We start from the raw sequence: 27,449 nt of genomic DNA on the forward strand, positions 1-27,449 counted from the left end.
AATAGCCACTAACTAGACAATGTGGGTACCTCACGCACAATAGCCACTAACTAGACAATGTGGATACCACACACACAATGAGCCACTAACTGGACAATGTAGGTACCTCACACACAATAGTCACTAACTAGATAATATGGGTACATCACACGCAATAGCCACTAACTAGACAATGTGTGTACCTCACACATAATAACCACTAATTAGACAATGTGGATACCTCAGACACAATTAGCCACTAACTAGACAATGTGGATACCACAAACAATGAGCCACTAACTGGACAATGTGGGTACCTTACACACAATAGCCACTAACTAGATAATGTGGGTACATCACACGCAATAGCCACTAACTAGACAATGTGTGTACCTCACACATAATAACCACTAATTAGACAATGTGGATACCTCAGACACAATTAGCCACTAACTAGACAATGTGGATACCTCACACACATCAACCACTACCTAGACAATGTGGATACCACACACACAATAGCCGCTAACTAGCCAATGTGTGGATCTTACACACAATAGCCACTAACTAGACAATGTGGGTACATCACACGCAATAGCCACTAACTAAACAATGTGTGTACCTTAAACAACAATAGCCACTAACTAGACAATGTGGATACCACACACATAATAGCCACTAACTAGACAATGTGTGTACCTCACACACAATAGCCACTAACTAGACAATGTGGATACCTCACACACAATAACCACTAACTAGACAATGTGTGTACCTCTCACACAATAGCCACTAACTAGACAATGTGTGTACCTTACATACAATAGCCACTAACTAGACAATGTGGATACCTCATACACAATAGCCACTAACTAGAAAATGTGGGTACATCACACGCAATAGCCACTAACTAGACAATGTGGATACCTCACACACAATAGCCACTAACTAGACAATGTGGGTACCTTACACACAATAGCCACTAACTAGACAATGTGTGTACCTCACACACAATAGCCACTAAATAGACAATGTGGGTACCCATACACACAATGAGCCACTAACTAGACAATGTAGGTACCTCACACATAATAGCCACAAACTAGACAATGTGGATACCTCACACACAATAGCCACTAACTAGACAATGTGGATACCTCACACACAATAGCCACTAACTAGACAATGTGTGTACCTTACACACAATAGCCACTAACTAGACAATGTGGGTACCTTACACACAATAGCCACTAACTAGACAATGTGGGTACCTCACACACAATAGCCACTAACCAGACAATGTGGGTACCTCACTCATAATAACCACTAACTAGACAATGTGGGTACCTCACACACAATGAGCCACTAACTAGACAATGTGGATACCTCACACACAATGAGCCACTAACTAGACAATGTGGATACCTCACACACAATAGCCACTAACCAGACAATGTGGGTACCTCACACATAATAACCACTAACTAGACAATGTGGATACCTCACACACAATAGCCACTAACTAGACAATGTGTGTACCTCTCACACAATAGCCACTAACTAGACAATGTGTGTACCTTACATACAATAGCCACTAACTAGACAATGTGGATACCTCATACACAATAGCCACTAACTAGAAAATGTGGGTACATCACACGCAATAGCCACTAACTAGACAATGTGGATACCTCACACACAATAGCCACTAACTAGACAATGTGGGTACCTTACACACAATAGCCACTAACTAGACAATGTGTGTACCTCACACACAATAGCCACTAACTAGTCAATGTGGATACCACACACACAATAGCCACTAACTAGACAGTGTGGGTATCTCACACACAACAGCCACTAACTAGTCAATGTGGATACCACACACACAATAGCCACTAACTAGACCATGTTGGTACCACACACACAATAGCCACTAACTAGACAATGTAGGTACCTCACACATAATAGCCACAAACTAGACAATGTGGATACCTCACATGCAATAGCCACTAACTAGACAATGTGGATACCTCACACACAATAGCCACTAACTAGACAGTGTGTGTACCTTACACACAATAGCCACTAACTAGACAATGTGGGTACCTTACACACAATAGCCACTAACTAGACAATGTGGGTACCTAACACACAATAGCCACTAACCAGACAATGTGGGTACCTCACTCATAATAACCACTAACTAGACAATGTGGGTACCTCACACACAATGAGCCACTAACTAGACAATGTGGATACCTCACACACAATAGCCACTAACCAGACAATGTGGGTACCTCACACATAATAACCACTAACTAGACATTGTGGATACCTCACACATAATAACCACTAACTAGACAATTTGGATACCTCACACAATAGTCACTAACTAGACAATGTGGATACCTCACACACAATAGCCACTAACTAGACAATGTGGATACCTCACACAATAGTCACTAACTAGACAATGTGGATACCTCACACACAATAGCCACTAACTAGACAATGTGGATACCACACACAATAGCCACTAACTAGACAATGTGGGTACCTCACACACAATGAGCCACTAACTAGACAATGTGGATACCTCACACACAATAGCCACTAACCAGACAATGTGGGTACCTCACACATAATAACCACTAACTAGACAATGTGGATACCTCACACATAATAACCACTAACTAGACAATTTGGATACCTCACACAATAGCCACTAACTAGACAATGTGGATACCTCACACACACTAGCCACTAACTAGACAATTTGGATACCTCACACAATAGCCACTAACTAGACAATGTGGATACCTCACACACAATAGCCACTAACTAGACAATGTGGATACCACACACAATAGCCACTGACTAGACAATGTGGGTACCTCACACACAATGAGCCACTAACTAGACAATGTGGATACCTCACACATAATAACCACTAACTAGACAATTTGGATACCTCACACAATAGCCACTCACTAGACAATGTGTGTATCACACACACAATGAGCCACTAACTAGACAATGTGGGTACCTCACACACAATAGCCACTAACTAGACAATGTGGGTACCTCACACACAATAGCCACTAACTAGACAATGTGGATACCACACACACAATGAGCCACTAACTGGACAATGTGGGTACCTCACACACAATAGTCACTAACTAGATAATGTGGGTACATCACACGCAATAGCCACTAACTAGACAATGTGTGTACCTCACACATAATAACCACTAATTAGACAATGTGGATACCTCAGACACAATTAGCCACTAACTAGACAATGTGGATACCACACACAATGAGCCACTAACTGGACAATGTGGTACCTTACACACAATAGCCACTAACTAGATAATGTGGGTACATCACACGCAATAGCCACTAACTAGACAATGTGTGTACCTCACACATAATAACCACTAATTAGACAATGTGGATACCTCAGACACAATTAGCCACTAACTAGACAATGTGGATACCTCACACACAATAACCACTACCTAGACAATGTGGATACCACACACACAATAGCCACTAACTAGCCAATGTGTGGATCTTACACACAATAGCCTCTAACTAGACAATGTGGGTACATCACACGCAATAGCCACTAACTAAACAATGTGTGTACCTTACACACAATAGCCACTAACTAGACAATGTGGATACCACACACATAATAGCCACTAACTAGACAATGTGGATACCTCACACACAATAACCACTACCTAGACAATGTGGATACCACACACACAATAGCCACTAACTAGCCAATGTGTGGATCTTACACACAATAGCCACTAACTAGACAATGTGGGTACATCACACGCAATAGCCACTAACTAAACAATGTGTGTACCTTACACACAATAGTCACTAACTAGACAATGTGGATACCACACACATAATAGCCACTAACTAGACAATGTGGATACCTCACACACAATAACCACTACCTAGACAATGTGGATACCACACACACAATAGCCACTAACTAGCCAATGTGTGGATCTTACACACAATAGCCACTAACTAGACAATGTGGGTACATCACACGCAATAGCCACTAACTAAACAATGTCTGTACCTTACACACAATAGCCACTAAGTAGACAATGTGGATACCACACACACAATAGCCACTAACTAGACAATGTGTGTACCTCTCACACAATAGCCACTAACTAGACAATGTGGGTACCTCACACATAATAACCACTAACTAGACAATGTGGATACCTCACACATAATAACCACTAACTAGACAATTTGGATACCTCACACAATAGCCACTAACTAGACAATGTGGATACCTCACACACAATAGCCACTAACTAGACAATTTGGATACCTCGCACAATAGCCACTAACTAGACAATGTGGATACCTCACACACAATAGCCACTAACTAGACAATGTGGATACCACACACAATAGCCACTGACTAGACAATGTGGGTACCTCACACACAATGAGCCACTAACTAGACAATGTGGATACCTCACACATAATAACCACTAACTAGACAATTTGGATACCTCACACAATAGCCACTCACTAGACAATGTGTGTACCACACACACAATGAGCCACTAACTAGACAATGTGGGTACCTCACACACAATAGCCACTAACTAGACAATGTGTGTACCTCACACATAATAACCACTAATTAGACAATGTGGATACCTCAGACACAATTAGCCACTAACTAGACAATGTGGATACCACACACAATGAGCCACTAACTGGACAATGTGGTACCTTACACACAATAGCCACTAACTAGATAATGTGGGTACATCACACGCAATAGCCACTAACTAGACAATGTGTGTACCTCACACATAATAACCACTAATTAGACAATGTGGATACCTCAGACACAATTAGCCACTAACTAGACAATGTGGATACCTCACACACAATAACCACTACCTAGACAATGTGGATACCACACACACAATAGCCACTAACTAGCCAATGTGTGGATCTTACACACAATAGCCACTAACTAGACAATGTGGGTACATCACACGCAATAGCCACTAACTAAACAATGTGTGTACCTTACACACAATAGCCACTAACTAGACAGTGTGGATACCACACACATAATAGCCACTAACTAGACAATGTGGATACCTCACACACAATAACCACTACCTAGACAATGTGGGTACATCACACGCAATAGCCACTAACTAAACAATGTGTGTACCTTACACACAATAGCCACTAACTAGACAATGTGGGTACCTCACACACAATAGCCACTGACTAGACAATGTGTGTACCTCACACACAATAGCCACTAACTAGACAATGTGGATACCTCGCACACAATAGCCACTAACTAGACAATGTGTGTACCTCTCACACAATAGCCACTAACTAGACAATGTGTGTACCTTACATACACTAGCCACTAACTAGACAATGTGGATACCTCATACACAATAGCCACTAACTAGAAAATGTGGGTACATCACACACAATGAGCCACTAACTGGACAATGTGGGTACCTCACACACAATAGTCACTAACTAGATAATGTGGGTACATCACACGCAATAGCCACTAACTAGACAATGTGTGTACCTCACACATAATAACCACTAATTAGACAATGTGGATACCTCAGACACAATTAGCCACTAACTAGACAATGTGGATACCTCACACACAATAACCACTACCTAGACAATGTGGATACCACACACACAATAGCCACTAACTAGCCAATGTGTGGATCTTACACACAATAGCCACTAACTAGACAATGTGGATACCTCACACACAATAGCCACTAACTAGACAATGTGTGTACCTCTCACACAATAGCCAATAACTAGACAATGTGTGTACCTTACATACAATAGCCACTAACTAGACAATGTGGATACCTCATACACAATAGGCACTAACTAGAAAATGTGGGTACATCACACGCAATAGCCACTAACTAGACAATGTGGATACCTCACACACAATAGCCACTAACTAGACAATGTGGGTACCTTACACACAATAGCCACTAACTAGACAATGTGTGTACCTCACACACAATAGCCACTAACTAGGCAATGTGGGTACCTCACACATAGCCACTAACTAGACAATGTGGGTACCTCACACACAATAGCCACTAACTAGTCAATGTGGATACCACACACACAATAGCCACTAACTAGACAATGTGGGTACCACACACACAATAGCCACTAACTAGACAATGTGTGTACCTTACACACAATAGCCACTAACTAGTCAATGTGGATACCACACACACAATAGCCACTAACTAGACAATGTGGGTACCACACACACAATAGCCACTAACTAGACAATGTGTGTACCTTACACACAATAGCCACTAACTAGTCAATGTGGATACCACACACACAATAGCCACTAACTAGACAATGTTGGTACCACACACACAATAGCCACTAAATAGACAATGTGGGTACCATACACACAATGAGCCACTAACTAGACAATGTAGGTACCTCACACATAATAGCCACAAACTAGACAATGTGGATACCTCACACACAATAGCCACTAACTAGACAACGTGTGTACCTTACACACAATAGCCACTAACTAGACAATGTGGGTACCTTACACACAATAGCCACTAACTAGACAATGTGGGTACCTCACACACAATAGCCACTAACCAGGCAATGTGGGTACCTCACACATAATAACCACTAACTAGACAATGTGGGTACCTCACACACAATGAGCCACTAACTAGACAATGTGGATACCTCACACACAATAGCCACTAACCAGACAATGTGGGTACCTCACACATAATAACCACTAACTAGACAATGTGGGTACCTCACACACAATGAGCCACTAACTAGACAATGTGGATACCTCACACATAATAACCACTAACTAGACAATTTGGATACCTCACACAATAGCCACTAACTAGACAATGTGGATACCTCACACACAATAGCCACTAACTAGACAATGTGGATACCACACACATAATAACCACTAACTAGACAAATTGGATACCTCACACAATAGCCACTAACTAGACAATGTGTGTACCTCACACACAATGAGCCACTAACTAGACAATGTGGATACCTCACACATAATAACCACTAACTAGACAATTTGGATACCTCACACAATAGCCACTAACTAGACAATGTGTGTACCACACACACAATGAGCCACTAACTAGACAATGTGGGTACCTCACACACAATAGCCACTAACTAGACAATGTGGGTACCTCACACACAATAGCCACTAACTAGACAATGTGGATACCACACACACAATGAGCCACTAACTGGACAATGTGGGTACCTCACACACAATAGTCACTAACTAGATAATGTGGGTACATCACACGCAATAGCCACTAACTAGACAATGTGTGTACCTCACACATAATAACCACTAATTAGACAATGTGGATACCTCAGACACAATTAGCCACTAACTAGACAATGTGGATACCACACACAATGAGCCACTAACTGGACAATGTGGTACCTTACACACAATAGCCACTAACTAGATAATGTGGGTACATCACACGCAATAGCCACTAACTAGACAATGTGTGTACCTCACACATAATAACCACTAATTAGACAATGTGGATACCTCAGACAAAATTAGCCACTAACTAGACAATGTGGATACCTCACACACAATAACCACTACCTAGACAATGTGGATACCACACACGCAATAGCCACTAACTAAACAATGTGTTTACCTTACACACAATAGCCACTAACTAGACAATGTGGATACCTCACACACAATAACCACTACCTAGACAATGTGGATACCACACACACAATAGCCACTAACTAGCCAATGTGTGGATCTTACACACAATAGCCACTAACTAGACAATGTGGGTACATCACACGCAATAGCCACTAACTAAACAATGTGTGTACCTTACACACAATAGCCACTAACTAGACAATGTGGATACCACACACATAATAGCCACTAACTAGACAATGTGGATACCTCACACACAATAACCACTACCTAGACAATGTGGATACCACACACACAATAGCCACTAACTAGACAATGTGGGTACATCACACGCAATAGCCACTAACTAAACAATGTGTGTACCTTACACACAATAGCCACTAAGTAGACAATGTGGATACCACACACACAATAGCCACTAACTAGACAATGTGGATACCTCACACACAATAGCCACTAACTAGACAATGTGTGTACCTCTCACACAATAGCCACTAACTAGACAATGTGGGTACCTCACACATAATAACCACTAACTAGACAATGTGGATACCTCACACATAATAACCACTAACTAGACAATTTGGATACCTCACACAATAGCCACTAACTAGACAATGTGGATACCTCACACACAATAACCACTACCTAGACAATGTGGATACCACACACACAATAACCACTACCTAGACAATGTGGATACCACACACACAATAGCCACTAACTAGCCAATGTGTGGATCTTACACACAATAGCCACTAACTAGACAATGTGGGTACATCACACGCAATAGCCACTAACTAAACAATGTGTGTACCTTACACACAATAGCCACTAACTAGACAATGTGGATACCACACACATAATAGCCACTAACTAGACAATGTGGATACCTCACACACAATAACCACTACCTAGACAATGTGGATACCACACACACAATAGCCACTAACTAGCCAATGTGTGGATCTTACACACAATAGCCACTAACTAGACAATGTGGGTACATCACACGCAATAGCCACTAACTAAACAATGTGTGTACCTTACACACAATAGTCACTAACTAGACAATGTGGATACCACACACATAATAGCCACTAACTAGACAATGTGGATACCACACACATAATAGCCACTAACTAGACAATGTGGATACCTCACACACAATAACCACTACCTAGACAATGTGGATACCACACACACAATAGCCACTAACTAGCCAATGTGTGGATCTTACACACAATAGCCACTAACTAGACAATGTGGGTACATCACACGCAATAGCCACTAACTAAACAATGTCTGTACCTTACACACAATAGCCACTAAGTAGACAATGTGGATACCACACACACAATAGCCACTAACTAGACAATGTGTGTACCTCTCACACAATAGCCACTAACTAGACAATGTGGGTACCTCACACATAATAACCACTAACTAGACAATGTGGATACCTCACACATAATAACCACTAACTAGACAATTTGGATACCTCACACAATAGCCACTAACTAGACAATGTGGATACCTCACACAATAGCCACTAACTAGACAATGTGGATACCTCGCACAATAGCCACTAACTAGACAATGTGGATACCTCACACACAATAGCCACTAACTAGACAATGTGGATACCACACACAATAGCCACTGACTAGACAATGTGGGTACCTCACACACAATGAGCCACTAACTAGACAATGTGGATACCTCACACATAATAACCACTAACTAGACAATTTGGATACCTCACACAATAGCCACTCACTAGACAATGTGTGTACCACACACACAATGAGCCACTAACTAGACAATGTGGGTACCTCACACACAATAGCCACTAACTAGACAATGTGGGTACCTCACACACAATAGCCACTAACTAGACAATGTGGATACCACATACACAATGAGCCACTAACTGGACAATGTGGGTACCTCACACACAATAGTCACTAACTAGATAATGTGGGTACATCACACGCAATAGCCACTAACTAGACAATGTGTGTACCTCACACATAATAACCACTAATTAGACAATGTGGATACCTCAGACACAATTAGCCACTAACTAGACAATGTGGATACCACACACAATGAGCCACTAACTGGACAATGTGGTACCTTACACACAATAGCCACTAACTAGATAATGTGGGTACATCACACGCAATAGCCACTAACTAGACAATGTGTGTACCTCACACATAATAACCACTAATTAGACAATGTGGATACCTCAGACACAATTAGCCACTAACTAGACAATGTGGATACCTCACACACAATAACCACTACCTAGACAATGTGGATACCACACACACAATAGCCACTAACTAGCCAATGTGTGGATCTTACACACAATAGCCACTAACTAGACAATGTGGGTACATCACACGCAATAGCCACTAACTAAACAATGTGTGTACCTTACACACAATAGCCACTAACTAGACAGTGTGGATACCACACACATAATAGCCACTAACTAGACAATGTGGATACCTCACACACAATAACCACTACCTAGACAATGTGGATACCACACACACAATAGCCACTAACTAGCCAATGTGTGGATCTTACACACAATAGCCACTAACTAGACAATGTGGGTACATCACACGCAATAGCCACTAACTAAACAATGTGTGTACCTTACACACAATAGCCACTAACTAGACAATGTGGGTACCTCACACACAATAGCCACTGACTAGACAATGTGTGTACCTCACACACAATAGCCACTAACTAGACAATGTGGATACCTCGCACACAATAGCCACTAACTAGACAATGTGTGTACCTCTCACACAATAGCCACTAACTAGACAATGTGTGTACCTTACATACACTAGCCACTAACTAGACAATGTGGATACCTCATACACAATAGCCACTAACTAGAAAATGTGGGTACATCACACACAATGAGCCACTAACTGGACAATGTGGGTACCTCACACACAATAGTCACTAACTAGATAATGTGGGTACATCACACGCAATAGCCACTAACTAGACAATGTGTGTACCTCACACATAATAACCACTAATTAGACAATGTGGATACCTCAGACACAATTAGCCACTAACTAGACAATGTGGATACCTCACACACAATAACCACTACCTAGACAATGTGGATACCACACACACAATAGCCACTAACTAGCCAATGTGTGGATCTTACACACAATAGCCACTAACTAGACAATGTGGATACCTCACACACAATAGCCACTAACTAGACAATGTGTGTACCTCTCACACAATAGCCAATAACTAGACAATGTGTGTACCTTACATACAATAGCCACTAACTAGACAATGTGGATACCTCATACACAATAGGCACTAACTAGAAAATGTGGGTACATCACACGCAATAGCCACTAACTAGACAATGTGGATACCTCACACACAATAGCCACTAACTAGACAATGTGGGTACCTTACACACAATAGCCACTAACTAGACAATGTGTGTACCTCACACACAATAGCCACTAACTAGGCAATGTGGGTACCTCACACATAGCCACTAACTAGACAATGTGGGTACCTCACACACAATAGCCACTAACTAGTCAATGTGGATACCACACACACAATAGCCACTAACTAGACAATGTGGGTACCACACACACAATAGCCACTAACTAGACAATGTGTGTACCTTACACACAATAGCCACTAACTAGTCAATGTGGATACCACACACACAATAGCCACTAACTAGACAATGTGGGTACCACACACACAATAGCCACTAACTAGACAATGTGTGTACCTTACACACAATAGCCACTAACTAGTCAATGTGGATACCACACACACAATAGCCACTAACTAGACAATGTTGGTACCACACACACAATAGCCACTAAATAGACAATGTGGGTACCATACACACAATGAGCCACTAACTAGACAATGTAGGTACCTCACACATAATAGCCACAAACTAGACAATGTGGATACCTCACACACAATAGCCACTAACTAGACAACGTGTGTACCTTACACACAATAGCCACTAACTAGACAATGTGGGTACCTTACACACAATAGCCACTAACTAGACAATGTGGGTACCTCACACACAATAGCCACTAACCAGGCAATGTGGGTACCTCACACATAATAACCACTAACTAGACAATGTGGGTACCTCACACACAATGAGCCACTAACTAGACAATGTGGATACCTCACACACAATAGCCACTAACCAGACAATGTGGGTACCTCACACATAATAACCACTAACTAGACAATGTGGGTACCTCACACACAATGAGCCACTAACTAGACAATGTGGATACCTCACACATAATAACCACTAACTAGACAATTTGGATACCTCACACAATAGCCACTAACTAGACAATGTGGATACCTCACACACAATAGCCACTAACTAGACAATGTGGATACCACAAACATAATAACCACTAACTAGACAAATTGGATACCTCACACAATAGCCACTAACTAGACAATGTGTGTACCTCACACACAATGAGCCACTAACTAGACAATGTGGATACCTCACACATAATAACCACTAACTAGACAATTTGGATACCTCACACAATAGCCACTAACTAGACAATGTGTGTACCACACACACAATGAGCCACTAACTAGACAATGTGGGTACCTCACACACAATAGCCACTAACTAGACAATGTGGGTACCTCACACACAATAGCCACTAACTAGACAATGTGGATACCACACACACAATGAGCCACTAACTGGACAATGTGGGTACCTCACACACAATAGTCACTAACTAGATAATGTGGGTACATCACACGCAATAGCCACTAACTAGACAATGTGTGTACCTCACACATAATAACCACTAATTAGACAATGTGGATACCTCAGACACAATTAGCCACTAACTAGACAATGTGGATACCACACACAATGAGCCACTAACTGGACAATGTGGTACCTTACACACAATAGCCACTAACTAGATAATGTGGGTACATCACACGCAATAGCCACTAACTAGACAATGTGTGTACCTCACACATAATAACCACTAATTAGACAATGTGGATACCTCAGACAAAATTAGCCACTAACTAGACAATGTGGATACCTCACACACAATAACCACTACCTAGACAATGTGGATACCACACACGCAATAGCCACTAACTAAACAATGTGTTTACCTTACACACAATAGCCACTAACTAGACAATGTGGATACCACACACATAATAGCCACTAACTAGACAATGTGGATACCTCACACACAATAACCACTACCTAGACAATGTGGATACCACACACACAATAGCCACTAACTAGCCAATGTGTGGATCTTACACACAATAGCCACTAACTAGACAATGTGGGTACATCACACGCAATAGCCACTAACTAAACAATGTGTGTACCTTACACACAATAGCCACTAACTAGACAATGTGGATACCACACACATAATAGCCACTAACTAGACAATGTGGATACCTCACACACAATAACCACTACCTAGACAATGTGGATACCACACACACAATAGCCACTAACTAGCCAATGTGTGGATCTTACACACAATAGCCACTAACTAGACAATGTGGGTACATCACACGCAATAGCCACTAACTAAACAATGTGTGTACCTTACACACAATAGCCACTAAGTAGACAATGTGGATACCACACACACAATAGCCACTAACTAGACAATGTGGATACCTCACACACAATAGCCACTAACTAGACAATGTGTGTACCTCTCACACAATAGCCACTAACTAGACAATGTGGGTACCTCACACATAATAACCACTAACTAGACAATGTGGATACCTCACACATAATAACCACTAACTAGACAATTTGGATACCTCACACAATAGCCACTAACTAGACAATGTGGATACCTCACACACAATAGCCACTAACTAGACAATTTGGATACCTCGCACAATAGCCACTAACTAGACAATGTGGATACCTCACACACAATAGCCATTAACTAGACAATGTGGATACCACACACAATAGCCACTGACTAGACAATGTGGGTACCTCACACACAATGAGCCACTAACTAGACAATGTGGATACCTCACACATAATAACCACTAACTAGACAATTTGGATACCTCACACAATAGCCACTCACTAGACAATGTGTGTACCACACACACAATGAGCCACTAACTAGACAATGTGGGTACCTCACACACAATAGCCACTAACTAGACAATGTGGGTACCTCACACACAATAGCCACTAACTAGACAATGTGGATACCACACACACAATGAGCCACTAACTGGACAATGTGGGTACCTCACACACAATAGTCACTAACTAGATAATGTGGGTACATCACACGCAATAGCCACTAACTAGACAATGTGTGTACCTCACACATAATAACCACTAATTAGACAATGTGGATACCTCAGACACAATTAGCCACTAACTAGACAATGTGGATACCACACACAATGAGCCACTAACTGGACAATGTGGTACCTTACACACAATAGCCACTAACTAGATAATGTGGGTACATCACACGCAATAGCCACTAACTAGACAATGTGTGTACCTCACACATAATAACCACTAATTAGACAATGTGGATACCTCAGACACAATTAGCCACTAACTAGACAATGTGGATACCTCACACACAATAACCACTACCTAGACAATGTGGATACCACACACACAATAGCCACTAACTAGCCAATGTGTGGATCTTACACACAATAGCCACTAACTAGACAATGTGGGTACATCACACGCAATAGCCACTAACTAGACAATGTGTGTACCTCACACATAATAACCACTAATTAGACAATGTGGATACCTCAGACACAATTAGCCACTAACTAGACAATGTGGATACCTCACACACAATAACCACTACCTAGACAATGTGGATACCACACACACAATAGCCACTAACTAGCCAATGTGTGGATCTTACACACAATAGCCACTAACTAGACAATGTGGGTACATCACACGCAATAGCCACTAACTAAACAATGTGTGTACCTTACACACAATAGCCACTAACTAGACAATGTGGATACCACACACATAATAGCCACTAACTAGACAATGTGGATACCTCACACACAATAACCACTACCTAGACAATGTGGATACCACACACACAATAGCCACTAACTAGCCAATGTGTGGATCTTACACACAATAGCCACTAACTAGACAATGTGGGTACATCACACGCAATAGCCACTAACTAAACAATGTGTGTACCTTACACACAATAGACACTAACTAGACAATGTGGATACCACACACATAATAGCCACTAACTAGACAATGTGGATACCTCACACACAATAACCACTACCTAGACAATGTGGATACCACACACACAATAGCCACTAACTAGCCAATGTGTGGATCTTACACACAATAGCCACTAACTAGACAATGTGGGTACATCACACGCAATAGCCACTAACTAAACAATGTGTGTACCTTACACACAATAGCCACTAAGTAGACAATGTGGATACCACACACACAATAGCCACTAACTAGACAATGTGGATACCTCACACACAATAGCCACTAACTAGACAATGTGTGTACCTCTCACACAATAGCCACTAACTAGACAATGTGGGTACCTCACACATAATAACCACTAACTAGACAATGTGGATACCTCACACATAATAACCACTAACTAGACAATTTGGATACCTCACACAATAGCCACTAACTAGACAATGTGGATACCTCACACACAATAGCCACTAACTAGACAATTTGGATACCTCGCACAATAGCCACTAACTAGACAATGTGGATACCTCACACACAATAGCCATTAACTAGACAATGTGGATACCACACACAATAGCCACTGACTAGACAATGTGGGTACCTCACACACAATGAGCCACTAACTAGACAATGTGGATACCTCACACATAATAACCACTAACTAGACAATTTGGATACCTCACACAATAGCCACTCACTAGACAATGTGTGTACCACACACACAATGAGCCACTAACTAGACAATGTGGGTACCTCACACACAATAGCCACTAACTAGACAATGTGGGTACCTCACACACAATAGCCACTAACTAGACAATGTGGATACCACACACACAATGAGCCACTAACTGGACAATGTGGGTACCTCACACACAATAGTCACTAACTAGATAATGTGGGTACATCACACGCAATAGCCACTAACTAGACAATGTGTGTACCTCACACATAATAACCACTAATTAGACAATGTGGATACCTCAGACACAATTAGCCACTAACTAGACAATGTGGATACCACACACAATGAGCCACTAACTGGACAATGTGGTACCTTACACACAATAGCCACTAACTAGATAATGTGGGTACATCACACGCAATAGCCACTAACTAGACAATGTGTGTACCTCACACATAATAACCACTAATTAGACAATGTGGATACCTCAGACACAATTAGCCACTAACTAGACAATGTGGATACCTCACACACAATAACCACTACCTAGACAATGTGGATACCACACACACAATAGCCACTAACTAGCCAATGTGTGGATCTTACACACAATAGCCACTAACTAGACAATGTGGGTACATCACACGCAATAGCCACTAACTAAACAATGTGTGTACCTTACACACAATAGCCACTAACTAGACAATGTGGATACCACACACATAATAGCCACTAACTAGACAATGTGGATACCTCACACACAATAACCACTACCTAGACAATGTGGATACCACACACACAATAGCCACTAACTAGCCAATGTGTGGATCTTACACACAATAGCCACTAACTAGACAATGTGGGTACATCACACGCAATAGCCACTAACTAAACAATGTGTGTACCTTACACACAATAGACACTAACTAGACAATGTGGATACCACACACATAATAGCCACTAACTAGACAATGTGGATACCTCACACACAATAACCACTACCTAGACAATGTGGATACCACACACACAATAGCCACTAACTAGCCAATGTGTGGATCTTACACACAATAGCCACTAACTAGACAATGTGGGTACATCACACGCAATAGCCACTAACTAAACAATGTGTGTACCTTACACACAATAGCCACTAAGTAGACAATGTGGATACCACACACACAATAGCCACTAACTAGACAATGTGGATACCTCACACACAATAGCCACTAACTAGACAATGTGTGTACCTCTCACACAATAGCCACTAACTAGACAATGTGGGTACCTCACACATAATAACCACTAACTAGACAATGTGGATACCTCACACATAATAACCACTAACTAGACAATTTGGATACCTCACACAATAGCCACTAACTAGACAATGTGGATACCTCACACACAATAGCCACTAACTAGACAATTTGGATACCTCGCACAATAGCCACTAACTAGACAATGTGGATACCTCACACACAATAGCCACTAACTAGACAATGTGGATACCACACACAATAGCCACTGACTAGACAATGTGGGTACCTCACACACAATGAGCCACTAACTAGACAATGTGGATACCTCACACATAATAACCACTAACTAGACAATTTGGATACCTCACACAATAGCCACTCACTAGACAATGTGTGTACCACACACACAATGAGCCACTAACTAGGCAATGTGGGTACCTCACACACAATAGCCACTAACTAGACAATGTGGGTACCTCACACACAATAGCCACTAACTAGACAATGTGGATACCACACACACAATGAGCCACTAACTGGACAATGTGGGTACCTCACACACAATAGTCACTAACTAGATAATGTGGGTACATCACACGCAATAGCCACTAACTAGACAATGTGTGTACCTCACACATAATAACCACTAATTAGACAATGTGGATACCTCAGACACAATTAGCCACTAACTAGACAATGTGGATACCACACACAATGAGCCACTAACTGGACAATGTGGTACCTTACACACAATAGCCACTAACTAGATAATGTGGGTACATCACACGCAATAGCCACTAACTAGACAATGTGTGTACCTCACACATAATAACCACTAATTAGACAATGTGGATACCTCAGACACAATTAGCCTCTAACTAGACAATGTGGATACCTCACACACAATAACCACTACCTAGACAATGTGGATACCACACACACAATAGCCACTAACTAGCCAATGTGTGGATCTTACACACAATAGCCACTAACTAGACAATGTGGGTACATCACACGCAATAGCCACTAACTAAACAATGTGTGTACCTTACACACAATAGCCACTAACTAGACAATGTGGATACCACACACATAATAGCCACTAACTAGACAATGTGGATACCTCACACACAATAACCACTACCTAGACAATGTGGATACCACACACACAATAGCCACTAACTAGCCAATGTGTGGATCTTACACACAATAGCCACTAACTAGACAATGTGGGTACATCACACGCAATAGCCACTAACTAAACAATGTGTGTACCTTACACACAATAGCCACTGACTAGACAATGTGTGTACCTCACACACAATAGCCACTAACTAGACAATGTGGATACCTCGCACACAATAGCCACTAACTAGACAATGTGTGTACCTCTCACACAATAGCCACTAACTAGACAATGTGTGTACCTTACATACAATAGCCACTAACTAGACAATGTGGATACCTCATACACAATAGCCACTAACTAGAAAATGTGGGTACATCACACACAATGAGCCACTAACTGGACAATGTGGGTACCTCACACACAATAGTCACTAACTAGATAATGTGGGTACATCACACGCAATAGCCACTAACTAGACAATGTGTGTACCTCACACATAATAACCACTAATTAGACAATGTGGATACCTCAGACACAATTAGCCACTAACTAGACAATGTGGATACCTCACACACAATAACCACTACCTAGACAATGTGGATACCACACACACAATAGCCACTAACTAGCCAATGTGTGGATCTTACACACAATAGCCACTAACTAGACAATGTGGATACCTCACACACAATAGCCACTAACTAGACAATGTGTGTACCTCTCACACAATAGCCACTAACTAGACAATGTGTGTACCTTACATACAATAGCCACTAACTAGACAATGTGGATACCTCATACACAATAGGCACTAACTAGAAAATGTGGGTACATCACACGCAATAGCCACTAACTAGACAATGTGGATACCTCACACACAATAGCCACTAACTAGACAATGTGGGTACCTTACACACAATAGCCACTAACTAGACAATGTGGGTACATCACACGCAATAGCCACTAACTAAACAATGTGTGTACCTTACACACAATAGCCACTAACTAGACAATGTGGATACCACACACATAATAGCCACTAACTAGACAATGTGGATACCTCACACACAATAACCACTACCTAGACAATGTGGATACCACACACACAATAGCCACTAACTAGCCAATGTGTGGATCTTACACACAATAGCCACTAACTAGACAATGTGGGTACATCACACGCAATAGCCACTAACTAAACAATGTGTGTACCTTACACACAATAGACACTAACTAGACAATGTGGATACCACACACATAATAGCCACTAACTAGACAATGTGGATACCTCACACACAATAACCACTACCTAGACAATGTGGATACCACACACACAATAGCCACTAACTAGCCAATGTGTGGATCTTACACACAATAGCCACTAACTAGACAATGTGGGTACATCACACGCAATAGCCACTAACTAAACAATGTGTGTACCTTACACACAATAGCCACTAAGTAGACAATGTGGATACCTCACACACAATAGCCACTAACTAGACAATGTGTGTACCTCTCACACAATAGCCACTAACTAGACAATGTGGGTACCTCACACATAATAACCACTAACTAGACAATGTGGATACCTCACACATAATAACCACTAACTAGACAATTTGGATACCTCACACAATAGCCACTAACTAGACAATGTGGATACCTCACACACAATAGCCACTAACTAGACAATTTGGATACCTCGCACAATAGCCACTAACTAGACAATGTGGATACCTCACACACAATAGCCACTAACTAGACAATGTGGATACCACACACAATAGCCACTGACTAGACAATGTGGGTACCTCACACACAATGAGCCACTAACTAGACAATGTGGATACCTCACACATAATAACCACTAACTAGACAATTTGGATACCTCACACAATAGCCACTCACTAGACAATGTGTGTACCACACACACAATGAGCCACTAACTAGGCAATGTGGGTACCTCACACACAATAGCCACTAACTAGACAATGTGGGTACCTCACACACAATAGCCACTAACTAGACAATGTGGATACCACACACACAATGAGCCACTAACTGGACAATGTGGGTACCTCACACACAATAGTCACTAACTAGATAATGTGGGTACATCACACGCAATAGCCACTAACTAGACAATGTGTGTACCTCACACATAATAACCACTAATTAGACAATGTGGATACCTCAGACACAATTAGCCACTAACTAGACAATGTGGATACCACACACAATGAGCCACTAACTGGACAATGTGGTACCTTACACACAATAGCCACTAACTAGATAATGTGGGTACATCACACGCAATAGCCACTAACTAGACAATGTGTGTACCTCACACATAATAACCACTAATTAGACAATGTGGATACCTCAGACACAATTAGCCACTAACTAGACAATGTGGATACCTCACACACAATAACCACTACCTAGACAATGTGGATACCACACACACAATAGCCACTAACTAGCCAATGTGTGGATCTTACACACAATAGCCACTAACTAGACAATGTGGGTACATCACACGCAATAGCCACTAACTAAACAATGTGTGTACCTTACACACAATAGCCACTAACTAGACAATGTGGATACCACACACATAATAGCCACTAACTAGACAATGTGGATACCTCACACACAATAACCACTACCTAGACAATGTGGATACCTCACACACAATAGCCACTAACTAGCCAATGTGTGGATCTTACACACAATAGCCACTAACTAGACAATGTGGGTACATCACACGCAATAGCCACTAACTAAACAAAGTGTGTACCTTACACACAATAGCCACTAACTAGACAATGTGGGTACCTCACACACAATAGCCACTGACTAGACAATGTGTGTACCTCACACACAATAGCCACTAACTAGACAATGTGGATACCTCGCACACAATAGCCACTAACTAGACAATGTGTGTACCTCTCACACAATAGCCACTAACTAGACAATGTGTGTACCTTACATACAATAGCCACTAACTAGACAATGTGGATACCTCATACACAATAGCCACTAACTAGAAAATGTGGGTACATCACACACAATGAGCCACTAACTGGACAATGTGGGTACCTCACACACAATAGTCACTAACTAGATAATGTGGGTACATCACACGCAATAGCCACTAACTAGACAATGTGTGTACCTCACACATAATAACCACTAATTAGACAATGTGGATACCTCAGACACAATTAGCCACTAACTAGACAATGTGGATACCTCACACACAATAACCACTACCTAGACAATGTGGATACCACACACACAATAGCCACTAACTAGCCAATGTGTGGATCTTACACACAATAGCCACTAACTAGACAATGTGGATACCTCACACACAATAGCCACTAACTAGACAATGTGTGTACCTCTCACACAATAGCCACTAACTAGACAATGTGTGTACCTTACATACAATAGCCACTAACTAGACAATGTGGATACCTCATACACAATAGGCACTAACTAGAAAATGTGGGTACATCACACGCAATAGCCACTAACTAGACAATGTGGATACCTCACACACAATAGCCACTAACTAGACAATGTGGGTACCTTACACACAATAGCCACTAACTAGACAATGTGTGTACCTCACACACAATAGCCACTAACTAGGCAATGTGGGTACCTCACACATAGCCACTAACTAGACAATGTGGGTACCTCACACACAATAGCCACTAACTAGTCAATGTGGATACCACACACACAATAGCCACTAACTAGACAATGTGGGTACCTTACACACAATAGCCACTAACTAGACAATGTGGGTACCTCACACACAATAGCCACTAACCAGGCAATGTGGGTACCTCACACATAATAACCACTAACTAGACAATGTGGGTACCTCACACACAATGAGCCACTAACTAGACAATGTGGATACCTCACACACAATAGCCACTAACCAGACAATGTGGGTACCTCACACATAATAACCACTAACTAGACAATGTGGGTACCTCACACACAATGAGCCACTAACTAGACAATGTGGATACCTCACACATAATAACCACTAACTAGACAATTTGGATACCTCACACAATAGCCACTAACCAGACAATGTGGATACCTCACACACAATAGCCACTAACTAGACAATTTGGATACCTCACACAATAGCCACTAACTAGACAATGTGGATACCTCACACACAATAGCCACTAACTAGACAATGTGGATACCACACACATAATAACCACTAACTAGACAAATTGGATACCTCACACAATAGCCACTAACTAGACAATGTGTGTACCTCACACACAATGAGCCACTAACTAGACAATGTGGATACCTCACACACAATAGCCACTAACTAGACAATGTGGATACCACACACATAATAACCACTAACTAGACAAATTGGATACCTCACACAATAGCCACTAACTAGACAATGTGTGTACCTCACACACAATGAGCCACTAACTAGACAATGTGGATACCTCACACATAATAACCACTAACTAGACAATTTGGATACCTCACACAATAGCCACTAACTAGACAATGTGTGTACCACACACACAATGAGCCACTAACTAGACAATGTGGATACCTCATACACAATAGCCACTAACTAGAAAATGTGGGTACATCACACACAATGAGCCACTAACTGGACAATGTGGGTACCTCACACACAATAGTCACTAACTAGATAATGTGGGTACATCACACGCAATAGCCACTAACTAGACAATGTGTGTACCTCACACATAATAACCACTAGACAATGTGGATACCTCAGACACAATTAGCCACTAACTAGACAATGTGGATACCACACACAATGAGCCACTAACTGGACAATGTGGTACCTTACACACAATAGCCACTAACTAGATAATGTGGGTACATCACACGCAATAGCCACTAACGAGACAATGTGTGTACCTCACACATAATAACCACTAATTAGACAATGTGGATACCTCAGACACAATTAGCCACTAACTAGACAATGTGGATACCTCACACACAATAACCACTACCTAGACAATGTGGATACCACACACACAATAGCCACTAACTGGACAATGTGGATACCACACACACAATAGCCACTAACTAGACAATGTGTGTACCTCTCACACAATAGCCACTAACTAGACAATGTGTGTACCTTACATACAATAGCCACTAACTAGACAATGTGGATACCTCATACACAATAGCCACTAACTAGAAAATGTGGGTACATCACACGCAATAGCCACTAACTAGACAATGTGGATACCTCACACACAATAGCCACTAACTAGACAATGTGTGTACCTTACACACAATAGCCACTAACTAGACAATGTGTGTACCTCACACACAATGAGCCACTAACTAGACAATGTAGGTACCTCACACATAATAGCCACAAACTAGACAATGTGGGTACCTCACACACAATATACACTAACTAGACAATGTGGGTACCTCACACACAATAGCCACTAACCAGACAATGTGGGTACCTCACACATAATAACCACTAACTAGACAATGTGGGTACCTCACACACAATGAGCCACTAACTAGACAATGTGGATACCTCACACACAATAGCCACTAACCAGACAATGTGGGTACCTCACACATAATAACCACTAACTAGACAATGTGGGTACCTCACACACAATGAGCCACTAACTAGACAATGTGGATACCTCACACATAATAACCACTAACTAGACAATTTGGATACCTCACACAATAGCCACTGACTAGACAATGTGGATACCTCACACACAATAGCCACTAACTAGACAATTGGGACACCTCACACAATAGCCACTAACTAGACAATGTGGATACCTCACACACAATAGCCACTAACTAGACAATGTGGATACCTCACACACAATAGCCACTAACTAGACAATGTGGGTACCTCACACACAATAGCCACTAACTAGACAATGTGGATACCACACACACAATGAGCCACTAACTGGACAATGTGGGTACCTCACACACAATAGTCACTAACTAGATAATGTGGGTACATCACACGCAATAGTCACTAACTAGATAATGTGGGTACATCACACGCAATAGCCACTAACTAGACAATGTGGATACCACACACAATAGCCACTAACTAAACAATGTGGGTACCTCACACACAATAGCCACGAACTAGACAATGTGGATACCACACACAATAGCCACTAACTAGACAATGTGGATACCTCACACAATAGCCACTAACTAGACAATGTGGGTACATCACACACAATAGCCACTAACTAGACAATGTGGGTACATCACACACAATAGCCACTAACTAAACAATGTGGATACCTCACACACAATAGCCGCTAACTAGACAATGTGGATACCTCACACACAATAGCCACTAACCAGACAATGTGGATACCTCACACACAATAGCCACTAACTAGACAATGTGGATACCACACACAATAGCCACTAACTAAACAATGTGGGTACCTCACACACAATAGCCACTAACTAGACAATGTGGATACCGCACACAATAGCCACTAACTAGACAATGTGGATACCTCACACAATAGCCACTAACTAGACAATGTGGGTACCTCACACACAATAGCCACTAACTAAACAATGTGGGTACCTCACACACAATAGCCACGAACTAGACAATGTGGATACCACACACAATAGCCACTAACTAGACAATGTGGATACCTCACACAATAGCCACTAACTAGACAATGTGGGTACATCACACACAATAGCCACTAACTAAACAATGTGGGTACCTCACACACAATAGCCACTAACTAGACAATGTGGATACCACACACAATAGCCACTAACTAGACAATGTGGATACCTCACACAATAGCCACTAACTAGACAATGTGGATACCATGCACAATAGCCACTAACTGAACAATGTTGATACCTCACACACAATAACCACTAACTCACACGCAATAGCCATCAACTAGACATTGTTAGATACAGTTGAATGTATGCAATAATATACTTGTCTGTCTTGTTTGTAGGCTGCGTTTCACTTCCAACAAGGTGGACCAGAAGATAGACACGATCCATACAGCAGTTCTAATGTGAAATCAACAAATGTACATATCAAACAGCAGATGGAATTTGCTATCAGTCAGCAGGACTATGTTAGTGTGTTCAGATGGATCTTAATAAGGTCATTAGTTAATAAGGTAAATAGAAATGTCAACAGATATAATAATACTTTGTGCTGCTGAATAATAAAATAGTCCATTCTCTTTGGTTTTATCAGTACCACATTCTGCTTGTCTATCTGACGATAACCTGTCAGTGCCTTGGATCGAAAACTGCTATATTTATACAAATGTATGAATGATACTGTTTGCATATGGACAGTGAAACATCCTAGAATTGCTGCATACATGTATATTTAATATTTCAACATTTCTCAGTACTATAGTTAAAAACAATCAATGAGCTGTCAACCCATAATGGGTGAAAGGTCACTTTGTGTGACATTTATGTGTGAGGTGTGAGCCAAGTACATATATGGAGCATGAAGTGAGCTTGATTCCATTATGGATTGGTGGGGAGTTCATTATTGTTATTATTGTCAATACCAGTGGATTTGCTGCCGCAGTGAACAGAACAGTTTCACAGCCACCTGTGAATCTGGATAATTTAAAATGCCTTTTAGGAAATTCTTTTTTACAGTCTCATTTAACAAACTTTTTTAAATCATTTACATTGCTAGTGGACTAGTGACTGACGTGTTGTGTAATGTTAGTGATCGCCTGTGTGAACGGCACACCGAGACTGGTACGCCATTTTGGTGTCAGCCACGGTCTTTCACTACTAGGTCACTGTTGTGGATAAACTGGTCATAGGGGTGCGTACTCAACAAAATTGTTGCAATTCGATATTGAAATCCATTGTTCTGGCAATAGACCATTTTTACTTGATGTCGATTTTAATATTAAATCTTACAATTTCTCCTCTTTTTAAATAGTTTCTGCTCTATTTGTTTTCGAAAACAACATTATATATATATATCTATTGTATGGGGCCTTGATGCACAATAATGGGATGCATTATCGCGAATAATCTGCTACAATGACGTCATAAAATCCACTGGTATTAATAATGCTATAATATGATACAAGTTTGGAGTATATACTATGCACAGCCATAGACATTGAAGTTTCTGATTTTTGATAATTGTATTTTTTCTCATAGCAATATAACTTGTTAGCAGACTGCTGGAGGTTGTTACACAGCACTGCATACCAGATTGAATATATAATGGAACTCAATAAATCTATGCAGGACTTGATTATCTCTGATTTAGAAACAACGGGAACTCTGGCAGCTGCCCAAGAACGTAAAAGACACCCTCCACCACCAGATCCTAATAAACCCAAAAAAGCAAACCAGGAAGAGCCACCTCCACCTCCTCCACCAGAAGAACAAGTCAGTTACTTTATTAGTACTACCAGTAGTATCATGTTTACATATGTACAGAATGTGATATGGGTGTTATGGAAGAGACTGAATCAAGGCATTCGAAAGCTTAAAAGCACATACTACTGAATTATGTGAGAACTTCCAATTTTGGATAATAGAAAGCTCTCATCGTCATGGAAACTGACTGAATTATATGTCAATTTTGGAAATGTTGTTTTCACAATATTAAGATTTCCACCAATAATAACTCTTTCAACCCAAGCAAAAATTTGAGATATGAAGAAATAATTGCACCATAGAAATTAAAAATGAATTAGAATGTAAAAATGACTACCGATATGACATCATCTGCTGACTCAATTGTATGAACCCATAATGATGACAATATAATGAATATGACACAAAATAACCTCCTTAAAGAAGTCTTTCACTAAATTACAATAACTGCATGCAATGCCCTCTCATTCTTGTAATGTATTCTAGGGGCCTTTGAAGCTAAGCATTCTGGGTAGAATGATGAATTCTTACAGACAAAAGATGGATCAAATATTGCGAATGGGTTGTACTTATGCACCAAGATGTCTACCATCATTGATACAGAATAAACTCAAACAACTCAGTGAAAAAGATCAAGAAACAAATGAAATTTTCCTTGTTGTAGACTATGGAGTAAGTAATGTGAAATAACCAGTATGAAGTAGATAAGTTGTCAAACTACTTCAAATTACAAATGATATGAACAAACCTTCTATTACCACCTTATCATT

The 27,449-nt window shown here is 40.9% G+C and overlaps 1 protein-coding gene across 1 annotated transcript in view; it reads left to right on the forward strand.

Moving 5' to 3' along the window:
• LOC100376560 (uncharacterized) overlaps positions 1-27,449 on the forward strand; it is a 146,484-nt gene that overhangs the window by 116,825 nt on the left and 2,210 nt on the right. Inside the window, exons 25-27 of the mRNA XM_085496698.1 lie at positions 25,260-25,430; positions 26,455-26,688; positions 27,166-27,351. Coding sequence (XP_085352824.1) covers positions 25,260-25,430; positions 26,455-26,688; positions 27,166-27,351 — 591 coding nt within the window. The remainder of the gene's footprint in view (positions 1-25,259; positions 25,431-26,454; positions 26,689-27,165; positions 27,352-27,449) is intronic.

This window comes from Saccoglossus kowalevskii, chromosome 3 (genome assembly GCF_978046115.1).
Source record: "Saccoglossus kowalevskii chromosome 3, keSacKowa6.1, whole genome shotgun sequence".
Lineage (NCBI taxonomy): Eukaryota > Metazoa > Hemichordata > Enteropneusta > Harrimaniidae > Saccoglossus > Saccoglossus kowalevskii.